Below are 12357 nucleotides of genomic sequence, written 5' to 3' on the forward strand. Positions count from 1 at the left end.
GCGGTGAACAGACAGGAAGACACTGCTGTTGCCCTTAGCAGGATGGACGCTGGAGGTGGGGCTGCAGGGTGGGATGGAGAGTGGAGGGGCTTTGGATGGAGGAGAGGTGAAGCAGAGGTGATTCCACTGATTCTTTCCTCCCCTTTCATTCTTTCACTCAGCCCCCCCAGTTCCTTCCCTCCCATATGTACAGTAATGACTGTTATATAGCATATTAATAATTTATACTCCTGCACTAATAGGAAACACATAACACACATGCACACCCAGAATGGACTGTGGGTGTTTACGGGCACAGAGGCTCACGGCGCCCTCATTTTCACCCCATCCAAGTCATGTTGTTCGTAAAGCTCAGAGCATGAAACTGTTTTGTATGACCGCATAATGTGTGTGTGTGTGTGTGTGTGTGTGTGTTGCTGGTTTACTGAAAGGTGTCTCTGTGAGTGTGCAGAATGGTATCATTGTAGTAGAACTACACCCCTCCTGCCCGAACCATGCAGAAAGAATGCTCATCCATTATGTTTGTGAGAAATGTGTCTGTGTGTGGTGTCGGATATCAGCCTTTTGGTGTGTTTCGCAAATGTATAATTGCATCAGGTTTTTTTTTTTTTATATCCCCCCCCTCACATTCTATGATCAGAGCTGCCGAAAACAACAAAGGCACGTTGGTCCCTCTTCTGTCTGAAACAGCTGTTCGTGTCCCAGCCCTGAGGAGCGGGAACGACAAAGTGAGGGAGGGCTGAAAAGGAGAGATAGCTGGATGCTGTCTTCCCTCTCGGCTTTCTCTCTGTCTGCACTTATCTGTGCGATCCCATCATCTTCTCTCGTCTGGATCCAGAGTAGCCATGAGAGTCTCACTCGCCACATTATCTGTTTCACCTCTCTGTTCCTTTATCACTAGCTCGGCATATTTTGCTGTTGGAGTTTCCTTTCATTTGCTTGTGAAGGGAAGGCGTTATTGCCATTACTATGGTCACTTAACAGTATCAGCCTCGAAACTGGCGTAAATATGATGTAGGCCGTATGTTCACAGCAAATTGGAAAGTGCTACTAACTAGCAAACCTGCTCTTTCCTTTGTTTCTTTATTTGAGAAAAAATGTTAATTAGCATGCTTAGCATAGCATATTAAAGTGCGTAAATTGTAAATCCATTTAGTTTCAATGTTTTCCCCCCGTGTTCTCGCCCTCCTTCTGTTCTATTATCTCAACAATGATGTTCTCAAACCACTGTTTGATTCTGTGAAAAGGCTTTACTTTACAATATTAACACTAGATTGGCACAAACTATTACGCTAAAGCTAACTAGTAAATCGGTGTACTAAGCTTAGCGCAAGTGTTCCAAATTTTTCCCATGAGGTTCTCTCTGTTAAGTAATGTTAGTACTATTTCAGTATATGATAAACGCTGTCAAAAAGAAAGGCAATTTATGAAATTGCCAGTTAGCTACTAGCTAAATGCCAAACCGGTCGTTCTCTCTGCGTGGTTGGCCAAAAAAACGGCATTACTTAATTAGAACTCTACCAATCCTTTACCAAACCTTTAACCACAGTAAAGGTGAAAGCAGGGGACAGGTTAAGAATGCTCCCGCAATGTCAGTGTTCCGACCAGCGCCTCCCAGCCATGGCGAGCTTGCCCAGCTCTCCTGAGAGTCCACCGAACCCTCAAACCCTCCTCTCTCCCCCTGTAAACAGACCCCAGCAAAACAAAGAGAGCCGGGCACGCCGGTGCCGCTGAACAGAGGCCGCGTTTGGCTTAGTGCCGCGGCACCTTTTTGAAGGACGCGGTGCAAAGGGAGGAAAGAGACAAGAAACTGTGTTGTCTTGATCTCTGCCTTTCCATAAATTGCACCCTCAGACTTGAACGCGTGTAACGCCTCGAACGTCTACTGCCCACGCGTCACTGTAGCATGGAAGCGTCTCATCAAGGATCCACCACACAATTTCAAATGTTTTTTTTTTGCCGTTTTAGGGGTAAACTAACTCTAACTTCATGCAGTTTGTCTTCTGAATGATGATAAACAAATGCAAGTCGTTTCCTTCTCTCTCAAGAGCCAGTAAAAGCTTCAGCCAGCAGCGTGTGTGTTTAGAAGACTCGCTCGAGTTTTTCTTTAGCAAAACACACCCACTGTGGCAGGAAACCAGGACATCTGAATTATTTGTGCGGGCTTATGTTTTTATGAGATGTCTTTTTACACATCACGCAGGTCCAAAGGGTGCAAGATTCTTAATGTACCTAAAAGGTGTACTGCAGCGTTTTCCCATATGCGTGTGCACGAACTCTCGCACGCGCACTCGCGCGCGTTGCTGTGTGTTGTGTCAGGGCTTCTGCTCGAGCGCTGCGGCTCCTACTGGACCCGTTGTCTTTGTTGGAGCTGAGGGGCTCGGCGGAGTCTGTCCCGAGTGACCTTGCCCTGAGGAGGAACAGGGATGGAGGGAGGGGGGGTTGTCCACAGATGGCAGGAGATAGGGGACTGGTGTGGGAGGGGGGCAGTGTGTGAGTTTGCAGGGGTGTACAGCGAGGAGAGAGAGAGCGTGCATTTCAAAGCTTAACCATCTCTTGTGAAACGATCCGCCAAATATGAGCCAAAGGCCGCGGGGGGTTGATTCAGTGTGGTGGTCCAGTCCCATTAACGTCACCTTCCCCGTACGGTACCGTTACTGTACTCCTTCGACGCTATACTTTGCCCCGCCCCCTCCCGCAGTCTCAGATCTTGCCACACACCTTATTATTAAACGGAACTGATCTTAATTCACTGGCTATACCGCTCATCTAGAAATGCCTGTGTGTCTTATTAATTATCCAGAGGAGGGCGTATGGCCGTGTAGAATTGTTTTCCAGTTTCTTCGACTCCTTTTCCTCATTTGTGTGTGTTTGTGTAAGGGAGGGGGGTTAACATGCCAGGAACAGTCCGGGAATTTGAGGCGGTGCTTCAAAGAGTCCCAGGATGGTTTACAGCCTTCAAAGGGAGAAGGCTGGAGGGGTAGAGAGGGAGAGAACACGCGAGCGGGCTGTGTGCACCTTTTCTTTCCGAAAGGAGAGGAGAGCGTTAAATCTCACCCAAATCTGTCTCTTTTTCGCCCCGTAAGCACAGAGCGGGTTCCCTCCGCTCACTATCTTCAGACGTCTGGATATTGTACATTCAGGACCAGATTTTGGGGCTTTTTGTAGACAAAAGCTCTTGAATTTAGAGTGCTGTGCGCAGATAATTGTGTAGAAATGGCACAGGGTGGCAGGAAAGGCTGGCTGGAGCAAAGGAAGAGAGAGGAGGAGAGGGATGGGTAATAAAGAGAAAGCGAGAGTCTGATGTGTCTGGCGCTGTGGAAGTAGGTCAGGCGTCACATTCATTAACATCCTCACGCCACACAACATGCCCCTCACCCACACCCTCCTCATGCAACACACACACTCACGGATAAACACACAATGTCCGGTACCTTCCCTCGGTGCACCAAAGCAAACATCTCCATCCATTAAATGCTGCTCAGGCCATTATTGTCACCTATCGTGACCAGCCTGAACTGCATTAGGCTTAAATAAACAAAGTTGCTGCGGGGAGGAAGGGGGGGGTGACATCCTGAAGGGGGGGGGGGGGGGGGGGGGGGGGGCGTTGCCGCGGAGATAAAAAGCCTTTCCGTAATTGCAATCAAACTGCTTACAGTCTGCTGCCATTCTGACAGCTGGATCGATTCCAGCTCTCTGCGCCCCCCCTCCTCCCGTGAGTGTCCCTGTCTCTCTCTCTCTCTCTCCCTCCCTCCATCCTGTTCACTGCCCCAATTTCCCCCTTCTTTCTCCATCCCTCTGTTCTTTTGCTTGCTCGCTCCGGCTCGCAGCTTGTAGGCAAGGTCACACGGAGTTGCATGACAAAGCTACTTCACTTTACTCACTAACTGGCAAACACTTGCACACCACTGCAGAAAGTGCACCCCCCCCCACACACACACACACTGCTCCCACGTTCATCCATCCTTCCCTCCCTCTTCCACTTTAGCGCTCTTCATCACTGTCCCTGCGATGCCAGGTTGTGGCAGTTTCCCATGGCAATTAAACTTCATGGGCTGGGAAGCGCACACACACTTGACTCTGCTGTGGGTATCTGAGGTCTGCTTTGAATTTCGCAGAACGCAGAGACGATTTGCACCTGACCCTTTCCAGATTAAATAAAATGTTCATACCAGAATACCTTTTTTTTCCCAGTTCGTTTCTTTGTTTTAGATGAAATCACCGTAGAGTCCCTTTAAATGAATCTCTATCTATGCTGTGATCTGACACTCAATCGCCTTGACATCTATCAACAATAAAACCGGCTGATCCTCTAGGGCAGTGGGGTCCGCAGCGAAGTGCCAGTGGGGTCCGTGATTTTCCCTCTCACATTAAGTGTAATGGAATTCCTGTTCTATGCCATCATGGGTCCCTTGACGTAAATGAGTGAGACCCCTGTTCTCCAGCATGGTGTTGGAGCTACAAGGAGACCTGGGTCCCTGCATGGGTGTCCGTTACATTTCTTCGGTTGGTCCCAAAGACATGCATATGGAACGACAATATTTCCTGTTTAGAATTTGAATGTGTGGTTTTTGAGGCTAGCTGCAACCTTGAAAAATGGGTTTATGGTAGCATCACTAAGGAAGAACATCAAAGTCATTTTTCAAAATCTTACTAGGACAGCGAGTCTCTCTAAATGGATGTGATGAGACCATAATCCCAAAATAAATGTTTTGTGCAAAGCAGTCTTCTAAAGAACAGAGCGTCTTCTGTCGAACACGCTGGTGACAGCATCATCTGCTGCTTTTCTTCAGTATCTGTATACAGTCAATAATAAAGAGGTCGTGAGGCTGAGTGATAAAAAAAAAAAAGTTCCGCTAACAATGCCCCAACTTCTCAGGGTCATCAATCCAGTCACTTGTGTGAAACAGCATCTATTATCTGACTGAAATCATTAAAACCAGTCACTTAAAGCAGTGATTGGCAAATGTGTAACGGTACACATTTACATTTACGGCATTTGGCAGACGCCCTTATCCAGAGCGACTTACAACATGTTAAAGTTACCGTTGATGAAGAGATCAATTCCGGTTCACGAGGACCCCAACTATGAAAACATCTATTTAATTCACTCTGTTGTAGATTCTGTACACAAGTTCGACAACAAGAAAATTACTATTTAATCTAAATATTCTTTAAAGAGGAAGGTCTTGAGCTGCCGTTTGAAGATACTCAGTGACTGAGCTGTTCTGACCTCGAGGGGAAGTTCATTCCACCACCGAGGGGCCAAGACGGAGAAGAGTCTAGCTGAGTGTCTTCCTTTTACCTTCAGAGATGGAGGGACCAGGCGAGCAGTACTGGAGGCTCGGAGTATACGAGGTGCAGTGCGAGGTGTAATGAGGGCTGTGAGGTAGGATGGTGCTACTCCATGTTTGGCTTTGTAGGCCAGCATCAGTATTTTGAATCTGATGCGTGCAGCTACTGAGAGCCAGTGGAGGGAACGTAGCAGAGGGGTTGTGTAGTTACACATTTGATAGACAGGTTTGTAATAAAGTGGCCAAAGAGTGTAGATACATGGTAAGTGTTTCTAATAAAGTGGCCAAAAGCATGTCTCTTTTCATGAAATATGTTCGTTTTGACTTAAATGCAAAAAAAAAAAAACACAATTATAAATCCTGTCCTGTAAATCCTCCTCAAGATAAAAGACTTATCTACTCTGCCAGTGGATCATAATGTCACTCACAGTTTTCTCTCCGGTAAGATAATGTCCTTACAGTGTCTGAAATAACATACTGGATGTAAGAAATAGCAGCGAAAGTGCGTTGCCCCTGTAAATTGCTGCATGTCATGGACAAAGTCACCCGAGAGGTCAGGGCCACTTTGCCAGTTAGCATGCGCTCATGTCATATGAATCACAAATATGAGCTACTCATGATGCATAAATGAGAGCATATATTACAGGCGTGCTGTGTAAATCAAATTAAGGTTTAACAGGCGACCGCGTCACGTGGAGGGGGCTGAGAATTCTCACAGCTCCGGTAGCTCTAATGAGGGTAAACTTGGCTTGTTCCTCTTTTGTTGTGCTGCAAGATTACGTTAGTAACCTTCGCTGTAGCAGGCCAATTTGCAGCGTTGCCAGGGTGGACTGTTTTTCAACCGTTTCCACGGGTGCATCTGAGCATCTGCCATTCTCCATAATTTTGGTTTAATCAGAGATATCTGTGTATTTCACGTTAATTGAAATAACGTGATCATTTAATAATCTTATGGCCAGTTGATGTCCCATTCCGTGCCTAAACCATTCCACATTTAAATCAGCCTTTATAGTTACACATAGGTTTCTGGAAGGATCTATTTTGAATGTGGCTGGATTCGTTGTCTAATTTCTCACAGAGAGAAAGGGGAAGCCGCCTTATCTTCCGCACGCAATCGCACCCTGCTGTTTACACTGGCCACGTCAGCCAGCTCAGGGCCTATAATTCTATCAGGATTCTGCAAAGGTGGGCTGAAAAAGCTGCGCGGCGGCCAAGACTGGTAGCCGTTCGTGCACATAAGCCTGTAATTACACCTGACTCTTTTGCCTGGAGTGCAGGCTATAAAACTGCAATATAATGCGTGCTGCGCACAGGCAAACATTATCTGCAGATAATGTTGCTACATGGGAATTTTGGAGGTGGACAAAGACCCTTTTTCTAATGTAGGTGACTTCTGGAAGCTGACCTGCTATGCAGAGATGTTTTTTTTTTTGGTTAGATATAAATCTGTACATTCCTGTACGTTTACATTGGTTTACATTTTAAATGCACTTTTTGAAAGAAAAACTCTTTTCAACGAGCACAAGATGTAATGGGTGCGTCTATTTGTTCCTATGTTTGGAAAGAAAATACTGAAGAGAGCTAAACTGAGAAGTCATTCTAAAAGAGCTGCACATTAACAGGTGACTTCCTACCGTGGCCTGCTGTCCCTTATTGAGAAAATCCTCTGGAGCAGCCAGCAAGTTGGACAGACCAGGGAGCTTGGTGGCACAAACCACCTTGTTTGGGTTGGCCTGCTGTCCCCGGAAGTGAGGTCAGCCAGCTGTCTGAGTATGATAGGGACATAACCGATGAAACTGGTGATGGTGGAGAATCCCACATCATAAAATCTTCCTTCAGTTGAGCTGTAAGCTTCAGTCGCGCATTCGGCCTCAGTGGGTTTCCTTCTTGTAACCTGCTTTGTAAATTGTAAGAAATTTGTAAGATTTGTAAGAAATTGTAAGAAATTGATTACACGCATCTGACTGTCATGTTGCACAGAATGTATTTGATTCTTAGTTTGCCATGACTGCCAGAAATTAGCATTTAAAAAAAAAAAAACATTTGTGTAAAAATTTGCATACTTGGCAACGGGGGTTCCAAGCGATTCAATTCATTGAGTGCCAGTACGCCATCTAGTGGCGATAAATAATAAATAAAAATCATAGGACAGAGGTATGCCCAGAATTTCACACCATTTGTGTTTTGGGATTTATTGATTAATTTATTTAGTTGCATCTTCTGTGTTTGGAGGACACTGAGAGTAAATGGGGCTTACCTGGAACAATTGGTTGATATGTTGTAAAGTTATTAAAGGATGAAGTATCCTTATTATTCAATCATGCGTGATTCAACAGTGTTTTGTGACTCGCACTGATTTGACCTGGCATACAGCGTTAAACATCACGGCCAAATGCGGCCTCGCTCGTGAAACGCAGAGACACGCTCTGCTTTTTTTTCCCCTCTTTTGCTCATTTCAACCCAGCAGAGCCAGGACGGGATCAATAGCCATTACCCACACCGGTGCTGACAAGCCATTCATTCCCCTCGCAGCGCGCTGGCTGCACTCCCCACGGGATGCTGTTCCTTAGCAGTGCCGGATCCAACCGGAGGTGATTACCAACACATGCAGAAATGTCTGCTCTGTGTGTCGGATTACTTGCATTGTCCACGCATTAGCGCGATCAAAAGCAGCTGGTTATGTTGGCTTCTCGTGCCCGGGCGGGAAGCTTGGTGCATATTTAATTTTTAGAATCTAGCAGCTTGTCAAGAGAGTTTACCTGAGGATACTGTCAAATGTTGTTGTTTTTTTCTAATCCATTACCAGCCACAGCAGATGGAACACATGACAGGTGCTTTTCTCAACCCTTCCTTACAAATGAATGTAGATCTTGTTGTTCTTGGTTGGCTTAATGGCCACGGAGTTCGAAAGAAGTTGCTTTATTTTCCACGTCAGTGTGTGCTGCATATCTGATCAAAACTCCCGCAGGGAGCCCAGAGACTCCAGAGGTGGGGACGGGAATGCTGGGGCGTTCATGAGGGGAGGGGGGGGGGGGCACCCCCACTGTGGGAATGGGAATGCCTGGCGGATTTTGAGAGTACGTAGAGAGGAGGAGAGAGGGGGGGAGGCAGGTCTTCACTGGGGCCAACACAAACAAACAGCACCGTCCCTGGGAAATGGACAAGAGTCCAGAGGTATTTGCAGTTATTTACGAGGAGAGGGAGGAGGCGGCCGTTTGATCTCGGATACTTGATGTGGAATTCTTGTTTCATGTAGAGTTATGTTTACAGGATTATGGCCATTTTTTGAGGTGATATTCAGGCCGATGTGTCCGTCTGCAAAAGGAACAGCCAAATTTGGGAACGGAATGTGAGTGGAGATTGACCCGCCCCCCTCTTTGTTTTCCCCTCTCTCTCACTCGCAGGATCCAGAGATGGTGGCTCGTCTCCACGACCCCTCATGCATGCCACGCCCACCTCAGGGCAACAGCTACAACAGCATGCTCCTGAAGAACCAGCTGATGCGCAAACATCTGGTGAGTTCTTCACAGTGTGTGTGAGTGTGTGTGTTTTCTTTAGTGCTGGCTAATGGCACAATACACTACACTTCACAGTGCAGGGGTACAATACAATAACATGGAACTGGCCATCAAATCACCCTGTCAATCACTGTCAGTGTCACCACTGGGTAATAACAGCTGAATCATAAGCTGAGCAAGACTCAATCAATATTTCTGAAATGTTAATAAAATTGTGTCCCTCTGGACGTACCACGCCATGTGTTCTACAACATCATGTGACCTGTAAATGCAAAAAGTGTTGTTTTTTTTTTAATTACATCTCAGAAATCAATATCATACGAATGATTTTTGGCACAGCCCAGTATTTCACTGGTGCAACTGCATATTTACCTTGTGGGAGTTGATTGGCAGTGATACACATCATACACCATGCACCACATTGCCTGATGTTGGTAATTATGAACCGAACCGAAAAAGGGGTTATTTTGACTGATGATGCAATGGGAGGTATATTTGCATGAAATATAGATTTACAAAATAATGTTTATAATTAACCTGTTTATAATTTATTTCATGTATAACTTGGGTCAAATGTGACCAGAACTTAAATTTATTCCAATTAACTACTTTTTCTGGACTGTAGGATTTTTTTCAGTCATAAATAATGACCCATATTAATTTCCTATGTTATATTATTCATTACAAAAAATTTTGTTCTTCAAACGTGTTTAAATTTTTCTAAGAATTTAAAAACGTTCTACATAAAGTATGCATTAAATAAATTCTAAAATGCATCAAAAACAATCTTCTAATGTTACTAGAATAAACTGTCATGTGGACTTCTGTCATCGGTGCCTGTCGCATGTTAAGCATGGACACACATCGTGTTTTTGTGTGCCGGTGGTGGTTTAGTACAGTCTTAGTGAAGATTTCCTCTCTCTCCCAGGAGAAACAAAGGCAGATGGAGCAGATGAATGGAGCGCAGATGCCAGACTGCCAACAGGTGGCACCATTCCAAGGTACTTTATTAGTATCATTGTAACTGTAGCATAGCTGATATCCATGGATATGATATATAACCACACTGTTCATTTTTTAAGCCCATTGGATTCGTTGGAATTGATGTTATGTTTTTTTCTTACAGGTGGAGGGCGACCTTTGCCCCCTGAATGTAGCTACCAAATGGGAGGCCCCCAAACAACCCCCGCCATGTTGTCCCATGGCCCCATGCCTGCTGGCCGCATAGGTCTCCCGCCGGGCCCTATCAGTCAGGTGGGCCAGTACACGAATCGTCTCACAGGAGCACCCAGTTCCAAACAGCAGCCCTTTTATCATCCTCAACAAGACTTTGGCATGTTGATGCGCCCGGGCCAGGGCATGATGGGAATGGGTGGTCTTCCAAGACAGCCAACATCACATCCGGGTCACGGTGCCGCCCGGATGCCTGGGCCGGCGATGGCCGGAGGATCGGTGCCAACCCAGCACCTCCGGCAGGCCCTGAATCAGGGCGGTACTCTCCCACCACGCATAATCTTCAAACCCCAGCAGACGCAGTCCCAAGTCTGGCAGCACCAGCAGGGTCCGATGACCCCCATGGACCCTGGCAACCACCAGCACAGCTTCGCCAACATGGGCGCAGCTCCAGGTTGTGGTGGACCCCCCCAGTACCCTGCCCAACAAAGCTTACGCATGGGCATGCCCGCTGGCTTTGGCCCTCACCAGACTGCAAATGCCCGGCCAACTCCTCCTCAGATGACCCCTGGGATGGCAGGCAGGCAGCTACAGAAGCTTCCAGCGGGACAGCCCATGCCTCCCATGGCCCAGCAAAACCTCCGACTTGACGGGCCTCTTTCAGCCATGGCTGTGATGAAGCCTGGAGGACCTTCCATGATGCACCACCCATCCCACGGCATGGCTCCACCCAGCTACCCATCCTCCTCCTCCTCAAACAAACAAAACCCTCTGCAGGGCTATGGTCCTGGACCCAACCCGGGACACAAAATGCCTCCTTATGACTTCCTGCCTCAGTACCAGAGCAATGGAGGGATGTCGGTGGGGACTCGAGGGCCGGGTGGGGGTCCAGCTGGAGAGGTGGACTTCATAGACACGTTGGTGGGCTCCAACGAGGACTGGCTGAACAGTTTTAATATAATAGACTGCCTGGAACAGAACTCGAGCTGTGAGGCCAAGATGTGAACTCTTTCAGTAGTGGGAGGTGCAGACCGATATGGGGCGGAGTCAAAACATTCCTGTAAGGTTCTCCACCCTCAGTTGACCCCACCGTATGCTGTCGGTGGGGCTACGATACACAGGTAGTCATGCCAAGGCCCCATTAACCACAAGGTCACAGGGTTTTACGCTCATGTAACCCACAATCTGTGGAATCTAACAAGCGAGGTCACCAAACACTTCACCCTCCAGGAGATCATCTCCGGTTCACATCCACACCTTCCGCTCGATCCTGTGTCGTCACCGTGATTTCAGATCTTCATCTGTCTACCATTGCTAAGATCCCGGTTACACTGCGGTTGGCAGCACTTGGCGGACTTGGCAACTCTGGTGTTTGCAATTGCGGTCGATCCAGTGAGGGTTGGAGGATGTTGCTTGGCAGTTGCCATGGTAGTATTTACTCACATTTCCAATTAGTCTCGCCTGGGGGCTGCTCCCAAAGGGATTTGTACTGTACATAGTAAAATATTTTGTAATATACTTTGTTTTTCGTCTTTTCCATAAACTGTAACATATATAAAAGAGAAGTAAACATATTTATACTTCCTTTCTGCAAATAAATTCTTTAATGTCCTTTGTAAATAACTATTAAAATGGGAAACAATACAAACATGCAATGCTGTAAGGGGAAAAAAAGGGTGTTATAGCATACAAATGAAATTGGTTTTTCACTAGCAAAATCTTATTGTAATTTGAATTATGCAAGACAATACAATTAGTTTCTTTCCAGTAATACTGTGTATTACAATGTTGAAATATTTGTTATGTTTTTGACATAACTCGATTCCTGGTACTCCAGTCTGACCCAGTGTGTTGTATCTTTGTTTTCTTTTCTTTTTCTTTCTTTCTGGCGTTCTTTCTTCGTGATGGTTATATTGGAGTGCACATCTTTTTTTTTATACCACCATTGTGACTATATGCAGTTCCACCTTCTTTCATGGCCCATTTTCTGTCCACTCAGATGTGCTCGCTGTGGTTCCTTTAATACAATCATGTATCACATATTGCATCAGACAAGTGTGTTTGTTTCCTGTTTGGTTACAAGAACTGAATAAATTTTTTTTAAATATGAACCTGGGGTTGGGGTTGGGGGTGCATTAAATGAGTTCTGAAACATCACATCATTCAACAGTGAGATGCATAGAATTGTCCAGCCTGCTACACTGCTGCACCTACATTGTTCCCTTTATCTCAGTGATCCAGGAGATTCCCTCAGGATACATTCACTTCCCACAGTCTCTTGAACCAGTTCACAATTTAAATTTAAAGCCATTCTTTCGTGATGATCAGTGATAATATCTTCTAGATTTCTTCCATTTAAAAAAAAAAATGGA

General features: G+C 46.0%; 1 protein-coding gene across 1 annotated transcript in view; it reads left to right on the top strand.

Moving 5' to 3' along the window:
- Positions 1-12096, top strand: part of si:ch73-211e3.1 (mastermind-like protein 2) — a 64241-nt gene extending 52145 nt beyond the window's left edge. The window contains exons 3-5 of the mRNA XM_028973303.1: positions 8699-8809; positions 9741-9813; positions 9939-12096. Of these exons, the coding sequence (XP_028829136.1) occupies positions 8699-8809; positions 9741-9813; positions 9939-10990 (1236 nt within the window). The 3' untranslated portion in view covers positions 10991-12096. The remainder of the gene's footprint in view (positions 1-8698; positions 8810-9740; positions 9814-9938) is intronic.
- The last annotated feature ends 261 nt before the right edge of the window (positions 12097-12357 follow it).

This window comes from Denticeps clupeoides, chromosome 1 (assembly GCF_900700375.1).
Source record: "Denticeps clupeoides chromosome 1, fDenClu1.1, whole genome shotgun sequence".
Classification (NCBI taxonomy): domain Eukaryota; kingdom Metazoa; phylum Chordata; class Actinopteri; order Clupeiformes; family Denticipitidae; genus Denticeps; species Denticeps clupeoides.